Source organism: Miscanthus floridulus, chromosome 8 (assembly GCF_019320115.1).
Source record: "Miscanthus floridulus cultivar M001 chromosome 8, ASM1932011v1, whole genome shotgun sequence".
NCBI lineage: Eukaryota > Viridiplantae > Streptophyta > Magnoliopsida > Poales > Poaceae > Miscanthus > Miscanthus floridulus.
Genome location: NC_089587.1, coordinates 10116080 through 10131047, shown reverse-complemented (window position 1 = coordinate 10131047; position 14968 = coordinate 10116080). Strand labels below are relative to the sequence as shown.

Genomic DNA, 14968 nt, shown 5'->3' with positions numbered 1-14968 from the left:
AGTCAGACACTCAAAGAGTCGAGACCGAGAACGGCTTTCGTTTGGCGGCCCAAGCGGCGCGGGTTGGGCCGTGGGTGGCCGGGCAAGCGCGTCTGGACCGTTAGATGAGGATCGGAGGGCAGCTGAGTATATAACAGGTTACGAAAGCATGTTTGCCCCCGAAGGCCCGAATGCAGATAGTGAATTTGAGTCATGGACCATCTTTTAGCAGACCTAAATATTATTACTTACTTGAATATGCTGTCGTAATTTTTGTACACTTGTTATTTCGCTCATACCGTGCTCCGGTAATGACAGCAACAGCAAAGCTGAAACAGCTCAAACTGGTCATCCCTTAAACACGGCACGTAACGTGACACACTATCTACTACCTCAACAAGCACATCTCTGGAGGACATAGGGCAGGGCTGATTTGATGATCCACCTGACAACCAAACAACCGCACCAAACATAATATCGAGGTTTCCTGAGTTTTGCTTTTGCATCAACCCCAGCCAGCTTCAGACCAGAAACCATCACAAGGTTTCACAGCAGATGGAGCAACTACTCAACTAGATACGTCCACGGCTGACGGGATAACATTGTTCTCAAGGATTTACATAGTTCCCATCAGGACAAAGGCAAAAAGGACGAGAAAAGCAGCCGCTAAGGACTAAACGTTTGCCGCTACCGCCTCTCCAGATGAAGTCAGGGGAAGTAACCAACGACTAGCAAGGGAATGCTCACTTGCTCAGAGCACAAGTCTGGCGTTTACATGCTGCAGTTTCACACAGCCTAAATATCAGTCCACGTTGAGTCTGGGTCCGCAGTCGCTTGCATAGCCTCACATGGAGAAGATGGAGTCAGATTAGGCTTGGCTTCCTTTCCTAGAAGCCCGGTGTCGTCGGTTGGGTCTGGCTCAGGAGCCTCTTGCGGTGCCGCAGCTGGAGAAGCTGGAGTCAGATCGGGCTCCTTTCCTAGAAGCTCAGTATTGTCGGTTGGTTCTGTCCTGGGATTGTGAGATCCTTCCAGAGCCACTGCAGGAGAACCCAGAGTCTCTTGTGGAACCTCTGCTGGAGGGGCTGGAGTGCCTTGCTCGGTCTCAGCTGCGGTAGGCAGTGTAACCTCAGTCAGAGCGCCTGGTGCTGTCCCAACATCAGGTGGTGGTGCTTGCCTGCGACGTGGCCTTAAGTATTTCATGCAGAATGAGTCGACATCCTCCGTGTAGTTCTTCCTCACAAAATTCTCCAGGCACTTCAAGTAGGAGAAATCTGCTTGGGATCCATCTGTGGAGACCACGAAAAAGCACCGAGTGTCCTGGAAAGTATCATGCTTGTTGACCTGTCAAAGCAAGGCAATTACAAACCAAGCTCCAAAATAAGACTTATTTTCAACATGGAATCTTTGATGGATGATCACATGACGAAATGCAGAACCCAAAAGTCAAATGTAAAACCATACCATTAGATGGTCGATTTCACCAGACACCTTGGATTGCTTTTCCGGGTGGTGCTCGAGAACTCTCTCCTGGATAAACTTTTCATCTTCTGGCTTGAGCCTCACACCATCACTGACAAAATTAAGATAGATAAAATTAGAATTCAAAATTATCATTGCATAAAACAATATAGCTGTCTTGCATATCGCATTCTTTCATGTAAAACATCAGTCACATTTTTCATTGTTTAATTAAAGAAACTTCCAAGTACTAAGAAGCACGTAAAATCAGCAAGCGATTGTGAATTAATTTACCATGCTTCACGGAAGATCCTTCTCACACGTAATATTATGGGTTCAACTTCTAGAAGAATGTTCTTCTCCTCTATTGTTAGTTCAAACCGTTGTCTTGGTGGAGGTGGACCCCTCTCATCCGGTCTCCTTGGGGGTCTCCCAGGATTGTTTCTTTGGCTGCTCCAGTTACCAGATTTGGCACCCCATCCATCTGCTTTCCAGTCCTTGTTACCAGAATCAGTTGTCTCTTTCCATTGAGCAGTACCTTGTGAGTTCTCAGCAGGCACAGCATTCCAGCCATCCCAAGAATCTGATTGCTTAGCATCTGAATTGCCCACTGGTGTTGCAGCCAGATTACCCCATGAGTCTTCTGCGGCAGAATTTGGGGCCTTATCTGCTACATTGTCCCAAGAATCATTCTGTGCATCATTCTTCTGGATTGTCACATTACTCCATGAATCTTGCTGTGAATCAGGATCCTTTATAGCTACTACTTTGTCCCATGAACCACCCTGAGTGTTGTTATTGCGAGTTGCACTGTTAACCCAGGAATCCTGTAGTGCATCAGTGTTATCCCATGGACTTTCATTTGATTTCCCTATATTCCATGTGTCTGATTCTTTTGGGACTTTCAGATGCTCATCAGACTCCATCTTATCTTTTGCTTTAGACTTGGCATTTGGTCTTCCAATTCCATCTCCAGCATTCCAAGCATTGTCTGATGGTAGCATCACATTGTTATAGGAGGAATCATGATCAGCATTTGTCTTCTTCCGTTTGTAAGTGCTTGGCTGCTCCTCCCATTGGCAGTTACCATCTGCCTTCTTTTTGCCCCTGGCATTTCCCCACGTGTCCTGATCTACATTCAAACTCTGCCCATTCCAGTTGCTGGGATGCTCCCAATTGCCATGGCCATCATCAGACTTCTTCTCCCAGGCACCATCACCTCCATCTCCTTTTCTTTTGTCCCATGTATTTTCTGATTTGCCCCATGGGTCATTTTTATTTGATGCCTCAGGAGTGCTGGACTTCTTCTCCCAATTATCATCACCTGCATCTGAATCCATTTGAGCACCCTTATCAGCCCAAGTATCCATTTCAGCTGGTTGTCCAGATACAGTTGCCTCGCCTGTTGGCTTCTCAGTGCTCCAGCCTCCCCAATCAGTGGAATTGTCCTGCACCTTAGCATGCACTTCCCATGAATTATCTTGATCCGCTGGCTTTGCAGCCGCTCCACCTCCACTACTCCAGCCTCCCCAATCAGTGGAATTGTCCGGCACCTTAGCATGCACTTCCCATGAATTATCTTGATCTGCTGGCTTTGCAGCAGCTCCAACTCCACTACCCCAGCCTCCCCAGTCACCAGAATCATTCGCAGCACTAGCATTTTGTTCCCAACTTGAGTTCATTGTTGTGCCATTTTCCCATGAGCTGCCTTTCTGAATATTTTGCTCTTCGAAATTATCCTCAAAGGTGGGCTTACCCAGGGTCCCATCAGGCTCAGGAGATAAGCACATGTCATCTACTGCATTCTCTTCTACAAGGTAGTCAACATCATCCAAGAACATGTACCCTGTCTTTTCTTGGTCGGTTCTGACCAACGCTAAGAAATCATACAGCCCATCACCATACTCCTTGTTGCTTTTCAGCTGCAACAAAGAAATTAACCATTTTAAAATCTATATGGTTAGATCATATCAACCAAAAGAAGAGCTTTCTGGTGACACCAAAAATAGTCTGGCCTGATAAGATAGGCTCAACATTTGCTACTGATATAGTGATACATAAGCAATAAGCTCCAGTTGATAAGATAAGCATACCTGATTTTCATTCCAGAGAATTTGAAAAGATGAGCCAGTACCAACTGCTGCATGCTTGCCCCATGAGGATGATGAGACCACACATCCCAATGAATCAGAATCGCATTTTTCTGCAGCCTTCTCAAAGCATTTCATAGGGGTCTACAAAAACAGAATATGTTATTTGAGTACAAAGCGCCAATGACATGTAAGAAATTATGGACAAGATATTTCAAGTACAAACTTACAAACAAAGTGGACTCAGTGAAAGGCACTTGAACTTTTAACGAACGGAAAGTTGCCTTGTAGCCAGCAATGTTGAACCCAATCAAACTTCCAGTGCACGTCATGCTGTTTGCCACAAGTATCAAATGGTCCTTGAGAACTCCTTTATTAACCATTTTTACAGTCGTTGAAAGCCGCTGAACAAATAAGCAAGCATAAGAACATCAATGCAAATGATGCAAGATGAATAAGAAAAGTACCCTCACTGTAATAAGTATTATACAACACGAGCCAACTGGATGCAAAATAAAATGCGAGTCACGACACACCTCAGAATATCTAATTAACCCAATCAAACTAGAATAGACACTGATCTACCAATCCCCAGAAGTCCTTGGGTGGGGAATAAATGTCCCTGTGGTGTTGCTGCAGTCAAAACTGCTGACTTAACCATTAATATTAAAACATGCTTGGTTGACAAACCTGCACAACTTGATCGAAGGCACATGAGATGCCAATAAGTTCCCTCACTTGCTGAATGCCATATGGAATAGACCTCCGTGTGTCAATGAGGTCAAGTACAGGTAAGCAGGCATCAATTGTTGTCCTCCAGGCATCCCCATTGCTTACAGCATCATCTTTTTCAACAATGATTTCTAACGCCGGCTCACCCTTTGATACCTTCCGTGTGTTTTTTACCCAAGAGGTTGCATCTGATTCAACCCAGATAACTTTTGCCGCTTGAATTCGAGGATCACCTACAGAACAAATGAACACCAAACCATTAAGATGGTCAATTCCCTTCATTAGGGAACACCTAATGGTGAATTAGGATCATCAATGAGTTGACAAAAGAACATGTACGACCTCAAGCGTAAAAATAGTAAAACCCAGAATAGTGTAACATTTTAGTCACAGCTAGCATTGCAGATAGCGAATGTAATATTTTTCCTCATAAACTCAAAGGTGCCAGGAAGTAAATATTTTGATATAAGTCCAAATGTGTATCATCAACATTCACTATATTAATTTTAATATAGAGAAAGATTGACTATTATATCAGCAAAATGGAAAACATCTATTTGGTAGATGGGTGCATATACATCTCAAACGAATACTGAAGTATGTTCAGTGTATCTGAGTTGATAAATACAGAGTAGGCATCAGAAGCCAAAGTTCTGCTGAGATCATAACTCATAGTACTACGTTCTGACAAGGAAAAACAAGTGTTTCTGCTGCATAATATTCTAGACAGATTCTGCCCAGTTTGTCGATTCTGCCTGCTGCCTGTATACCCCATAAGTCATAAACATGAACTGGGCCTAAGGATAAAAGCCAAAGTTCTAAACGCTAGAAATGGGGGGCACAGGACTAGAAATAAAGATCCTATCTATTGGAAACAATTTCCCTTCAGCCAAGATAGTTATTTATGGAGATACAAGATCAAGCTGATGTTCCACCAATGATCCCGCATCAGCAGAAATAAGGAACCATGGTCCATTGGGAATGATGGGAGTTCAACCAAGATAAGCTTAATGTCTTGCCATCACAGGTATCCACTGTACAACCTCCCTACTCTACATATGTGCCACTATTGTAAAATAAAAATTAGGCCCACAGCAGTCCTCTCAATAAGATAGGAACAATAAACTTTTATTTGAATGGAATAAGTGAAACTTGAAGCTATCCAGTAAATGAAATTATAAAGGAAGAAGCTTAGTTTGTACAACTCACTATACCTTTAATAATTGTATCTAAAAGCACTGAGCAGACAGAGTCAGCTATCACATTCACCGCTCTCTCAACAGACTCAGATAATACAGTGTTGTCATCAGAGAAAGAAAACTGCACACATGGAACCTTATGTAGCTTTCCATCGATTGGCATCTGAGTGAATGAACAATCACTGCAAAGGATTAAATTGAAACCCTTTAGATCAACTATAAGTCTATAACTAATGGAAATAATGTAAGGATCATGTCAAATAAACAGAAATGAGTCATAAAAAAAGTTACAGTGAAAAGACAGTAATACTTATTGATATAACAATATATTGATTCCCAATGCGCATGTCCCCAGACAAAAACCCTGACAATACATTAACTAACACTGCCTCCCTTCTTAGTATTAACTCTTTTGATACAAACAACATCAAACCCACTCATTAAACGTACTAGGAAGCAAATAACATTAATAAATGTATAATGCAACTAGCAAAAGATGATTCCTTTCAAATTTAAGCATAACTTAAGCTGATAAGCATGCCCTTGTAATGCTACAGAATAGACAAACTCACACCCAACTAACAAAAGGCAAAGGAAATGTCCAATTTTCATGCTGCTAACACTAAGTTGCTATTGTATCACTTCCCCTTTCTTTCATGTCAGCTGTAGTCTAGCGAATCCATTGGAGTTTTGATCTCTTTGTCGGCTTGTCCAAAAATGAGATGGCTCTAGTTTTCAAGGCAGACTGAAATTATTTTTGATCTCGTGTACTACAAGAGCATACCTTTCTAGCTTGATTATATGTCATTCTACAACACCGAAAATTTGAATTTAGGCCTCGATGTGGGACTTGGTAACAAATCTGAAGTACGATCGCACCTCTCATCAAGAACACGTTCCCTCCCTCCCTCCCCCAATGCTAGGCCTCCAACTCAGGACCCTTGACGATGATGCCCCCAATGAGTTTCATGGACTAAAAAATTTGCCCAGAAGATTAATCTGACAAAATTTGGTAGCACTGCAGCTGTGCAGCATCGCCAACATCGATAGCAGGTAGCCTGGTACTAACACTATAACCGGAGGCATATCTAAACAAATCATGTATGTGATATTTAGGGTTGAACAAATGAAAGCTCACAGGATTATAGTAGGAAACTAAGAAAAGGTTACCCAGTAGCAAAAGTAATTTTTTTTAAGAGATGGCAAAGGTGTCCTTTCTTCTTTCCATATCTCCCAGAAACTTCTTGGCATTTTTGGAGAATGTCTTGAATACTAATGTTTATCCTTTCTAAATGTCCCTGCAAAAAAAGTTATGCATATTTTTTTTACAGAAACAGTTTATGCAAAAAAAAAAAACAGTATAAATCATATACCATTATACCTTGTCCAGATGAATATGGCCTACAAGAGTTGGGGCAGCTTCAGATGTTCCATCTAAATTTATTTGCTTCTGATGCCTGAAAATGCAAACAACATATTTGTGGTTAACCCCAAAGAAATAAGCACAAAATCTGCACAAAAGCATCCTGCATCTATTCTCACTTCAAGAATGGTCAGACCATGCATTTAACCACTTTGATTAGAAAGCTTGCTAAGTTTTCTCATAACAATTGCTGCTTCGGTAAGTAGGCATGTCTGACCCAATTGCATATGTAAACAACCAAGTGCTAAACTGATCTGTCAACTTGCATAGCATTGCACAATCTGACAGGGAAATCAGATGATTAAGGAAGCTCAAAAATGCTGCTTACTCAAACATGGAAAATAAGCATCTAATTCCAAGGAACATGAATATATGATCATTAAACGATCAAACAGAAAGGAGAATCAGTTTATCTAGAGAAAAACTGGCTAACTGGCTTTTACTAGCTATAAGACGGGATCTCAGAGCAATCCACAAAAAGAAGGGGGCAAGGTGGCAGTGACATTTGAGGATTTCATTTATGGTAACTTACTCAATGCAGATATCAGTAGCACAATCCCCAAGTGTGACTCTCTTAAGACAACTCTGTACTGCAAGTGCAGCCCTTTCCTTGCAGAACTTCTTAGCACAAGAGCAGTCACTCAGGAACAGGACAACTTTCCTATCTTTCACATCGTTTTTATAGGAAGTTCTTGTCTGAAGAATTTCCTGTTATGGTAATAATAAAATAAACTTGTTAAACAGTAACAACAAGGCCCCTTGATTAAATTCCAAGAAATATTTATAACGTTACTACCTTCATTGACTCCCAAGAAGCATTGTTACTTTGGGAGGAATCCAAGACAGCCTTGTATGCAGGGTTTGAGATAGCTGTGGCAGCTAAGACACCCACAGGTTCACCAGGAGGTACAGCACTTGAAGAATCAGCTTCATCATCTTCCCCATACTTAAGTTGAATGATGGAATTGCTACAAATGTTTCTCACAGTTCCATCATAACATATAACTACATCCCTCAAGATGGCCATTAAATTCTTAAACAAAGTTCCAGGTTCTGACAGCCCTCTAGAGGAGCGGATCATAGTTTCTCTAGTACATATAGCATGTACCAGCTCTTCATACGGATTCAGACCATGAAAATATGAACTTTGCACGAGGCCAAAAGCTTCTGGAGGATAGTCATCTCCAATGGCCGAGTGTTTATTCACAAAGTTCGAAAAGCAGTCCTCTACCAAGCGCCTTGAATACAACTTTCCTTCGCGGTAAAGTTGCAAGCCAACAAAACCAACCTGTTGTACTACTTTTGCCATTGAGGCTTCCTTTTTCAGATCAATAAGCAACCCAAGGTCAGAGAATTTCCCAACATATTCCGAAATTTGTTGCTTGACACTTTTCAAATTGTTTTCGACTCGTAATTCTACGAATTGACTTGTAGAACACCTTGACTGTTCAAGAATAAGGGACTGATTCTGAATGTCCTTTTGTGCTTCCTCCAATAGAGCCTTGGGAACATTAAAATCCCGCAGGCTTATACTCAAACCGTCGAGAAGTAAAAACTCCATCAACAATGGCTCCAGCACATTCAGAAATTGCAGAGCCTCTCTTGGACCCTTCTCACGAAGGATGGAGGACACCAAATCTGGGAATGAGTCCTGAACAGATTCTTTGTCAAGATCCAGCTTTATGATTGTGCTGTCCCTAACCAAGTGTGTGTCCCCTTGGCAAGTCAATTTAGCTGGTATCGCACCTTGCACTATCTGTGTGATTGTCCAAGACGGAATTGGCTTCATTACAGCAGGGGCCAGAAGTGAAAATGGCACAAACATTGCCAGCTGGTTTGCTAGTTCCTTGTGTAACATCGTTCTGTGAGACATGAACTTCATAGCTACCAAACAGTCGTTACCTAGCTGGAGGTTAACCTTCCCACTGTGGGAACTAATCAGTTGTCTCTCAACACTAAAAAGCTCCAAGGCTTCAGCTTTTGCAGCAAGCGATTGCGGATAATATATATGCACGCAATCACCATCAAAGTCAGCAGAAAAGGGGCCACACATGAGAGGATTGATTTTTACCGTATGATCATCATGCACATATGCGTAGAAAGCTTGAAGAGAATGCTTATGTGTGCTGGGCGGCCTATTGAGGAACACAACATCCCCATCAACAATTCTCCTACTGATAGTTTGACCAACTTTAAGTGTTGTGTGCCCTTTTGATCCAACAGTTATCGCATATGTTGCTTGACCATCTCTGTAGGTCAAGCAGAGTCCCTTGTCTACCACCTCTTGCAATCTGTTAATGTTTATGTCAGTGACCTGTTCTTCAAAGGTCATCCTCTTAGCAACTTCAGAAGGAAGCCCTACTACACCTAGCCCAATATATGGGTCTCCTGTCAGAACGCTGCGAGATGAAAAACCTGACCCTTTGCTGATAAACAGCGTCCGCATCTTTTCTAACCACTGTTTTGTTGACAATGCAGCTGAATCAGCACTGCCAACAGTAAACCGCTTGGTGTTGTCTTGAGGGCCCTTCAAAATAAGATGCAAAAGTTATCGTGGAGAATACAAAAAACAACTCAGTCAGAAATAAAAAGATTGATCAGAAATAAATGCCAGTGCGCACTATATAACAGATCAAAGCACAATAAGCTACTGCAAAGGTGCAGGGCTTTCTGTAATTCTAGTGGTTATAAACAAATTGTGACTGTGTTTTCCATGCACCATGTAAACAGGTTTAAATTATCTAGTTTTCCACATACCCTTGTAGTGCCCCTTAGACGTATGTACTGGCCAATCGCAAGCTGCAAATCGCATGATTCAAGATCATGTGATTCAAAGTTTGGGGAACCAGATCTTGATCTTTTAATTTGTTCTATCTTCTGAAGAACCTTCTTCAACAAAGCTATTGAAATGTCCTGATATGAGAAGCAAGTAAATCAGGACATTAGATAGGACTCAACAAGAAGTATAAGAAGAAACTACCAGATACGTGTACTAGAAAACTCACATATGACATGATGCTCTGCCCATCGGTGAACTCTGGAATATATAGACAGTTCGGAGGTACTGGAAGGTACTTCATCACATACCCAGTCTGAACAATGTATCCCCGTGCAGCTAGCTTTCTCCTAGTATCATCAGGAACCTTCTTCAATATATTCAGAGCCTAATAAATAACGATGAATCAGCGGGTTATTCAAACAACCTGGAATTCATCAAAGCTACCAAAACAAATCTCTTGAAAACATAACTCATGACTCATGAGAATATCACCTCTTCTGGAAGCAGTGTCCTAACTTGAGAACATCCACCATGATGAAATCCATATTTATCAAGAAAGTTCCATGAACGTTCTGTCATGTGTCTCTTATGAGGTGCTCTCAACTCTAAACGAATCCAACCATCTGCTGTCTTGACTTCCTTCACAGACAGAGCTGGAATATCCTATAAACAACAAGTTCTGGGATGATCAGGAAACATGAGTGGACACTCATCCAGCCAACACAGGTTTAGTGTCAGCACTGGCACCAGACCAGCAGCAAGCAAGGATGCAAATTAGGAAGCCATCCACTAATGAACAAGGACGTATGACTGAATTCAATGCTAATGCTATATTTGTCAGCTATACTGAAGTCACTTATGAAGGATATATTACTAGATTAGTTGCATTTTAATAAATTTCAGTGTGAAATGACACCTCCCTAAAGCACTGACTCAGTATATCCTGTTATGTCTTCTTTGTCTTAAATAACAACTCATGAATCATTCAGACCACAGAGGAAGGTGGTTGAATTTGAACACCGGTATACTTTATTTTAGCTTAGGCATTTACTTCCATATCCCTACATATACCAGTAACTAGTCCAATGTATCTATTTGCTCTTACTTCAAGCCAGAAGAAAAAAGAAGAATGTTGGCATGTACCCGGCAATAAGAGCACAATGTTGCTGACACATTTCCTTTTCCATTACTTTGTTTCACCTGCAAAGGTAGAAAAAATTTCATAAATAGTAACCCAAAAGGTGAAGCATCAGTGTAAAAACACATATGGTTCAGGAAAACCAGTATAGGAAAACAACAAAGTAAGGTTATGCAGTTGGGTTTACAAGTACCTTCCCTTTCTTGATTCGAAGGCATTTCAGACATATCAAGCTCAATAGTTGCCTCAGTTCACTGACATGGCAGGGATGGTATATGGGTACAGGTAGCTCAATGTACCCAAAATGCCCTACATATGCAGAGAAACTTAATTGTTAACAAAGGAAAAAGGTGTCCTCGCTAAGTCGCTCTCTAGAGCACAATGTATGAAAGTGTTACGAACAAAAAACCAGTGTGTACCTTCGCATTTGTCATTTTCAGACGCCCCACATGATTCACATTTCCCAGCTTCAAGGGGCAACCCAAGGAATGGATTTCCAAGCTGGCTAGGGTGGGTCACTGGACACTCGTTTACCGAATAGGTGCACTTCAGAAACCCAAAAAAAATTAGTCATCATTGGAGAAAAAGCATCTTGGTATGCTAGAATTACTGGTAAAAGCATCAGATTTGTAGAACTTACTATCTCTTCTCCGGTAGAGAGGCTAAGTTTGATGCTTTTAATAGCACCTTCAGAGACTAGTATCGCCGAGTGATCCTCCTCCATTTCTCTGCAACCAACAAATGGATAAAAGGTGTCAGGTACACAGTTCGCAAGACAGAGAAGAAGGTAGCACGAATACCAACAATGAACAAACTAACGGCCTGTTTGGAACTACTTATATAAGAATTGATTAAAATCTAATCTAATTTTGCAGATAATCTGCAGTCAAAAAAATCTACAGTACATAAAATCAAAGTGTTTGCCAATCCTGATTATTATGTTGATTTTAAGTGTAAAAAGACCTTTGTGCCCTCTTTCCCAAACCACCATCCATTATACTCCCCTTATTCTCCGTTGTTCGGCAACTTTCCACCGCTCCCAGATCCTCGCTCCCTCGCCGCTCCTAGACCCGAGCTCCCACACTCCCTCGCCGGACACCACACAGCCACCTCCCTCGCCGCCACGGAAGCCTCCCGTGCGAAACCCGCCACCTCCATGCTCCTCCCCAGGGCTGAGGAGCAGGTACAAAAAAGTGCTGGCCAACCGTGTTGGCAACTGGCAGTCAGAAGACTTTGGCAAGTGATGTTTGGTAGTACCATGGTGGTTCTTAAAGATTTTCTTTTGAGGGCAGTAGCTCTTAAAGCTCATCTGCTAACCTAAATAATAAAATAACATCATGCATATGATCTAGTACTGCATACATAAGGGTAAACAATTAAAAACAAAGACAATGAAGGAAAATGATATGACAAATGACCCATTTCGCTGCTCTTGGGATAATATATTGTAAAACAAGTATATTATACCCAACAAGCAAGAAGGCATAAGCACAGAAGTGATGTTTACCATACAGTTCAAAGTAAAGATGCTCACTTCTCTGCTTACAAAGAGTCATATGAATTCCCTAAAGCCTTAAATTGTAAATAAAGTATTAACTCACAAATAACATTCTCCAAACAGATTGCAGAGAAACACATAAAGTGTAAACTGCAAAAATACTCATAACTAACCTATCTATGTAGCATATGCATGGAATGGAAAGTATTGTAAATTCAACAGTGCCAGATTTTTTGCTCTGAAACCAAGAAATTAAATGACATCTACGACCTGCTTATCAAGGCTGCTATCAGGAATGTCCTGTGAGATGCCAAAACCAAATGAGTATGCTAGACGTTCAGTCACAGGCTTCCATGTAATACCAAAGCTATCTTTTACAAGAAAACAGTGCTTAAGGTTACTCAGTTGCGTAAGAGAACGAGGCAACTTCACGAGATAGGGTGAAAAGAAAAACAGCCAAACAACCAGCTGGCTATTTTAGAGGACAAGTGTACAAGGTTAAAACGTAAAGGAAAAAATAATGCATGTCACATTCACATGAGATGTAAGAGTACTGAAATTGGTGTTAGCTGAACAGGATGGCATGTAACAAGACACTAAATTTGATTTCAAAGGACTTGACATGGAAGTCCAGCATCAATCACATCACATCTTTTCAAGTTAATGTAGTCATTGCTACAAAGTGATTTGCCAGGTCCTTTGGAGCTCATGCTATGCAATTACAACTGGCATGGACAATTTATATGTTGTGGACAACATCATCAGCAAGATCTACTCACGTCGTAAGAAGCAATAGCAGGCGCCCACAAGTGGCTAACCTTGTCCTAGTTGAGAGTTTGTTCAAGTTTGTTTGAGCTCATTGCTTAAGTTGAGAAGAAATAGCAATTTGTTAATCAATGTTGTAACAGCTGACTGTATATAACAGAGTATGGCAGATTCATTTGGTTTAAGCAGAAATAAACATAAAAACTAAGAGCCTCTTCAGAGGGTGAGTCCAGTCTATCTCTGCCTTTACTACTCCGTACTCTATCCACAAACAGTAAGTACACTTACCTAAAAAGCCACAATAACAGTGTACTAAGAGAAATCACAAATCACAGTCATGGAGAAAACAAATAGGCGAGTGACCACGGACTGAGCATGCACATGTATACACAGAAATGGTCATCGACTGGCAAGATAAACCAATGCCAAGGCAAATCCAGCAAAACCCAGTGTTTAACTACTCTAGCGACCTGTTGAAAAAGATGGTTGAGATGCTAAGGATCGTACAGTAGGAAACCCCACTAGGAAACAGGGTCACGTCAGTATGGTTTCTTTTACCCTATTCAGTTATTTTGCTAGTTTTACTCATAGCTGACAATCTACATGCACAGATGTTCTAGCCTATGGCGACGGCAATTGCTCTAAGAACAAATACTGCTTAACAAAATCCCCAGAGCCTGAGGACATTTTGATAGGACACATTAATTCAACAACGAAACTTCACAAAGAGTGGCACTTTACTGTCATTAAAACAACAAGACGACTACTAAACACATAAATCGCTTGTGCCAGGACAAGTGGAAATGCAGGAGGTTATCAGCACAGCTGACCTCGCCGGATGCAAAGAACTCCTGCTCCCCGCTCCTGAGTCAACCCGAGCCGGAAATCAAGCGGAGCCTCGTCACGCGGATCCCGCCATCTCCCCGCCTCCTCCCTGGACCCGACGCGAGCGGGAGATCAGGCGGAGCAAGCGTGGCGCTTGCCGGCAGAGAGCTGCTCGCGGTGCAGGATTATGCGGTTGTAGTAGAAAGGGCCGATTGTTTTCACAGCTGCGGTCAAATAAATCGAGAAATAATCAAACAAAGGACACATGACAAACTAAACTCAGGCGAAACGCCTCCAAATCAACGCGATCAATCTCCCAGCACCACAAACATGCGCTGCACCGCCCTCAATAATCATTTCCCCCCGAGAAAAAACCCATCAAAACCCTCGACAAAGGGGGCAAAAGCCACATCGCCGCGGCGCAACCAGAACCCCCATTCCCAGGGACGGCTCGCGTCAATCCCCGATCGCCGCAAGCCGGAGCCCCACCCGCATTGCACAGACACGGCCGCAGCCTTTTCCGTGGGCCCAATCAAACCCGCCACTTACCAGTACGCGCCGGCGAAGACCCCCGCCTCGGCGGCGTCCACCGCCCGTCTCCTAGGCCGCCGTGACGCTCCCGTCGCGGTCGCGCTAAAACCCTAGCGCGCGGTGGGGGAGGGAGGGTTTTTGCTCCGCCTCGGAGAACACGAGGAGGAGACAGTCACTGTGCGCGTGTGAGAAGGGGGAGAGGGGACAGGGGACAGGGGAGGGAGGGAAGCGGAGGAGGTGGAACTTGGAAGGGACGACGGGTCAGCCGAGGCCGAGGCGCACCAGTGCTCGGGCACGAAAGGAGAGGCGCGGTGAGCAGGTGACGGGTGGTGACTGGTGAGCCCAGCTGCGTGACTGGCGCGGCGAACGCTGCGCGTTCCACTGACTGGTGGGAAGACCTGTTGTCTGGACCTACCTGGCAGAAGGGTGGGGTGGAAAGGCGCGACGTGGGTAACGGCGGCTGATTCGCCTCCTCCGCCGTCGGGAACCGTGACCAGCTGACTGGAGTGGGGGCGAGCATTGATGCCGCGAAATGACACTTTTCCATGCTG

At 42.9% G+C, this 14968-nt stretch overlaps 1 protein-coding gene across 2 annotated transcripts; it reads right to left on the bottom strand.

Annotated features, from left to right (window-relative positions):
* Positions 1-226: 226 nt before the first annotated feature.
* On the bottom strand, positions 227-14672 carry LOC136475683 (DNA-directed RNA polymerase V subunit 1-like). 2 transcript variants are annotated; one of them, XM_066473270.1, is made up of 20 exons: positions 14436-14672; positions 13892-14110; positions 11439-11526; positions 11218-11344; positions 10992-11107; positions 10804-10860; positions 10153-10323; positions 9887-10045; positions 9639-9794; positions 7678-9408; positions 7414-7589; positions 6840-6915; positions 6629-6756; positions 5474-5640; positions 4218-4492; positions 3758-3931; positions 3531-3671; positions 1732-3359; positions 1441-1549; positions 227-1320 (listed from the first exon to the last, which is right to left on the bottom strand). In XM_066473270.1, the coding sequence occupies exons 3-20, from the start codon at positions 11520-11522 to the stop codon at positions 775-777; spliced, it is 6021 nt and encodes a 2006-aa protein (XP_066329367.1). In that variant the 5' UTR covers positions 11523-11526; positions 13892-14110; positions 14436-14672; the 3' UTR covers positions 227-774. The 2 variants fall into 2 exon arrangements, with proteins under 2 accessions (XP_066329367.1, XP_066329368.1); XM_066473271.1 differs by lacking the exon at positions 13892-14110.
* Between the last annotated feature and the right edge of the window lie 296 nt (positions 14673-14968).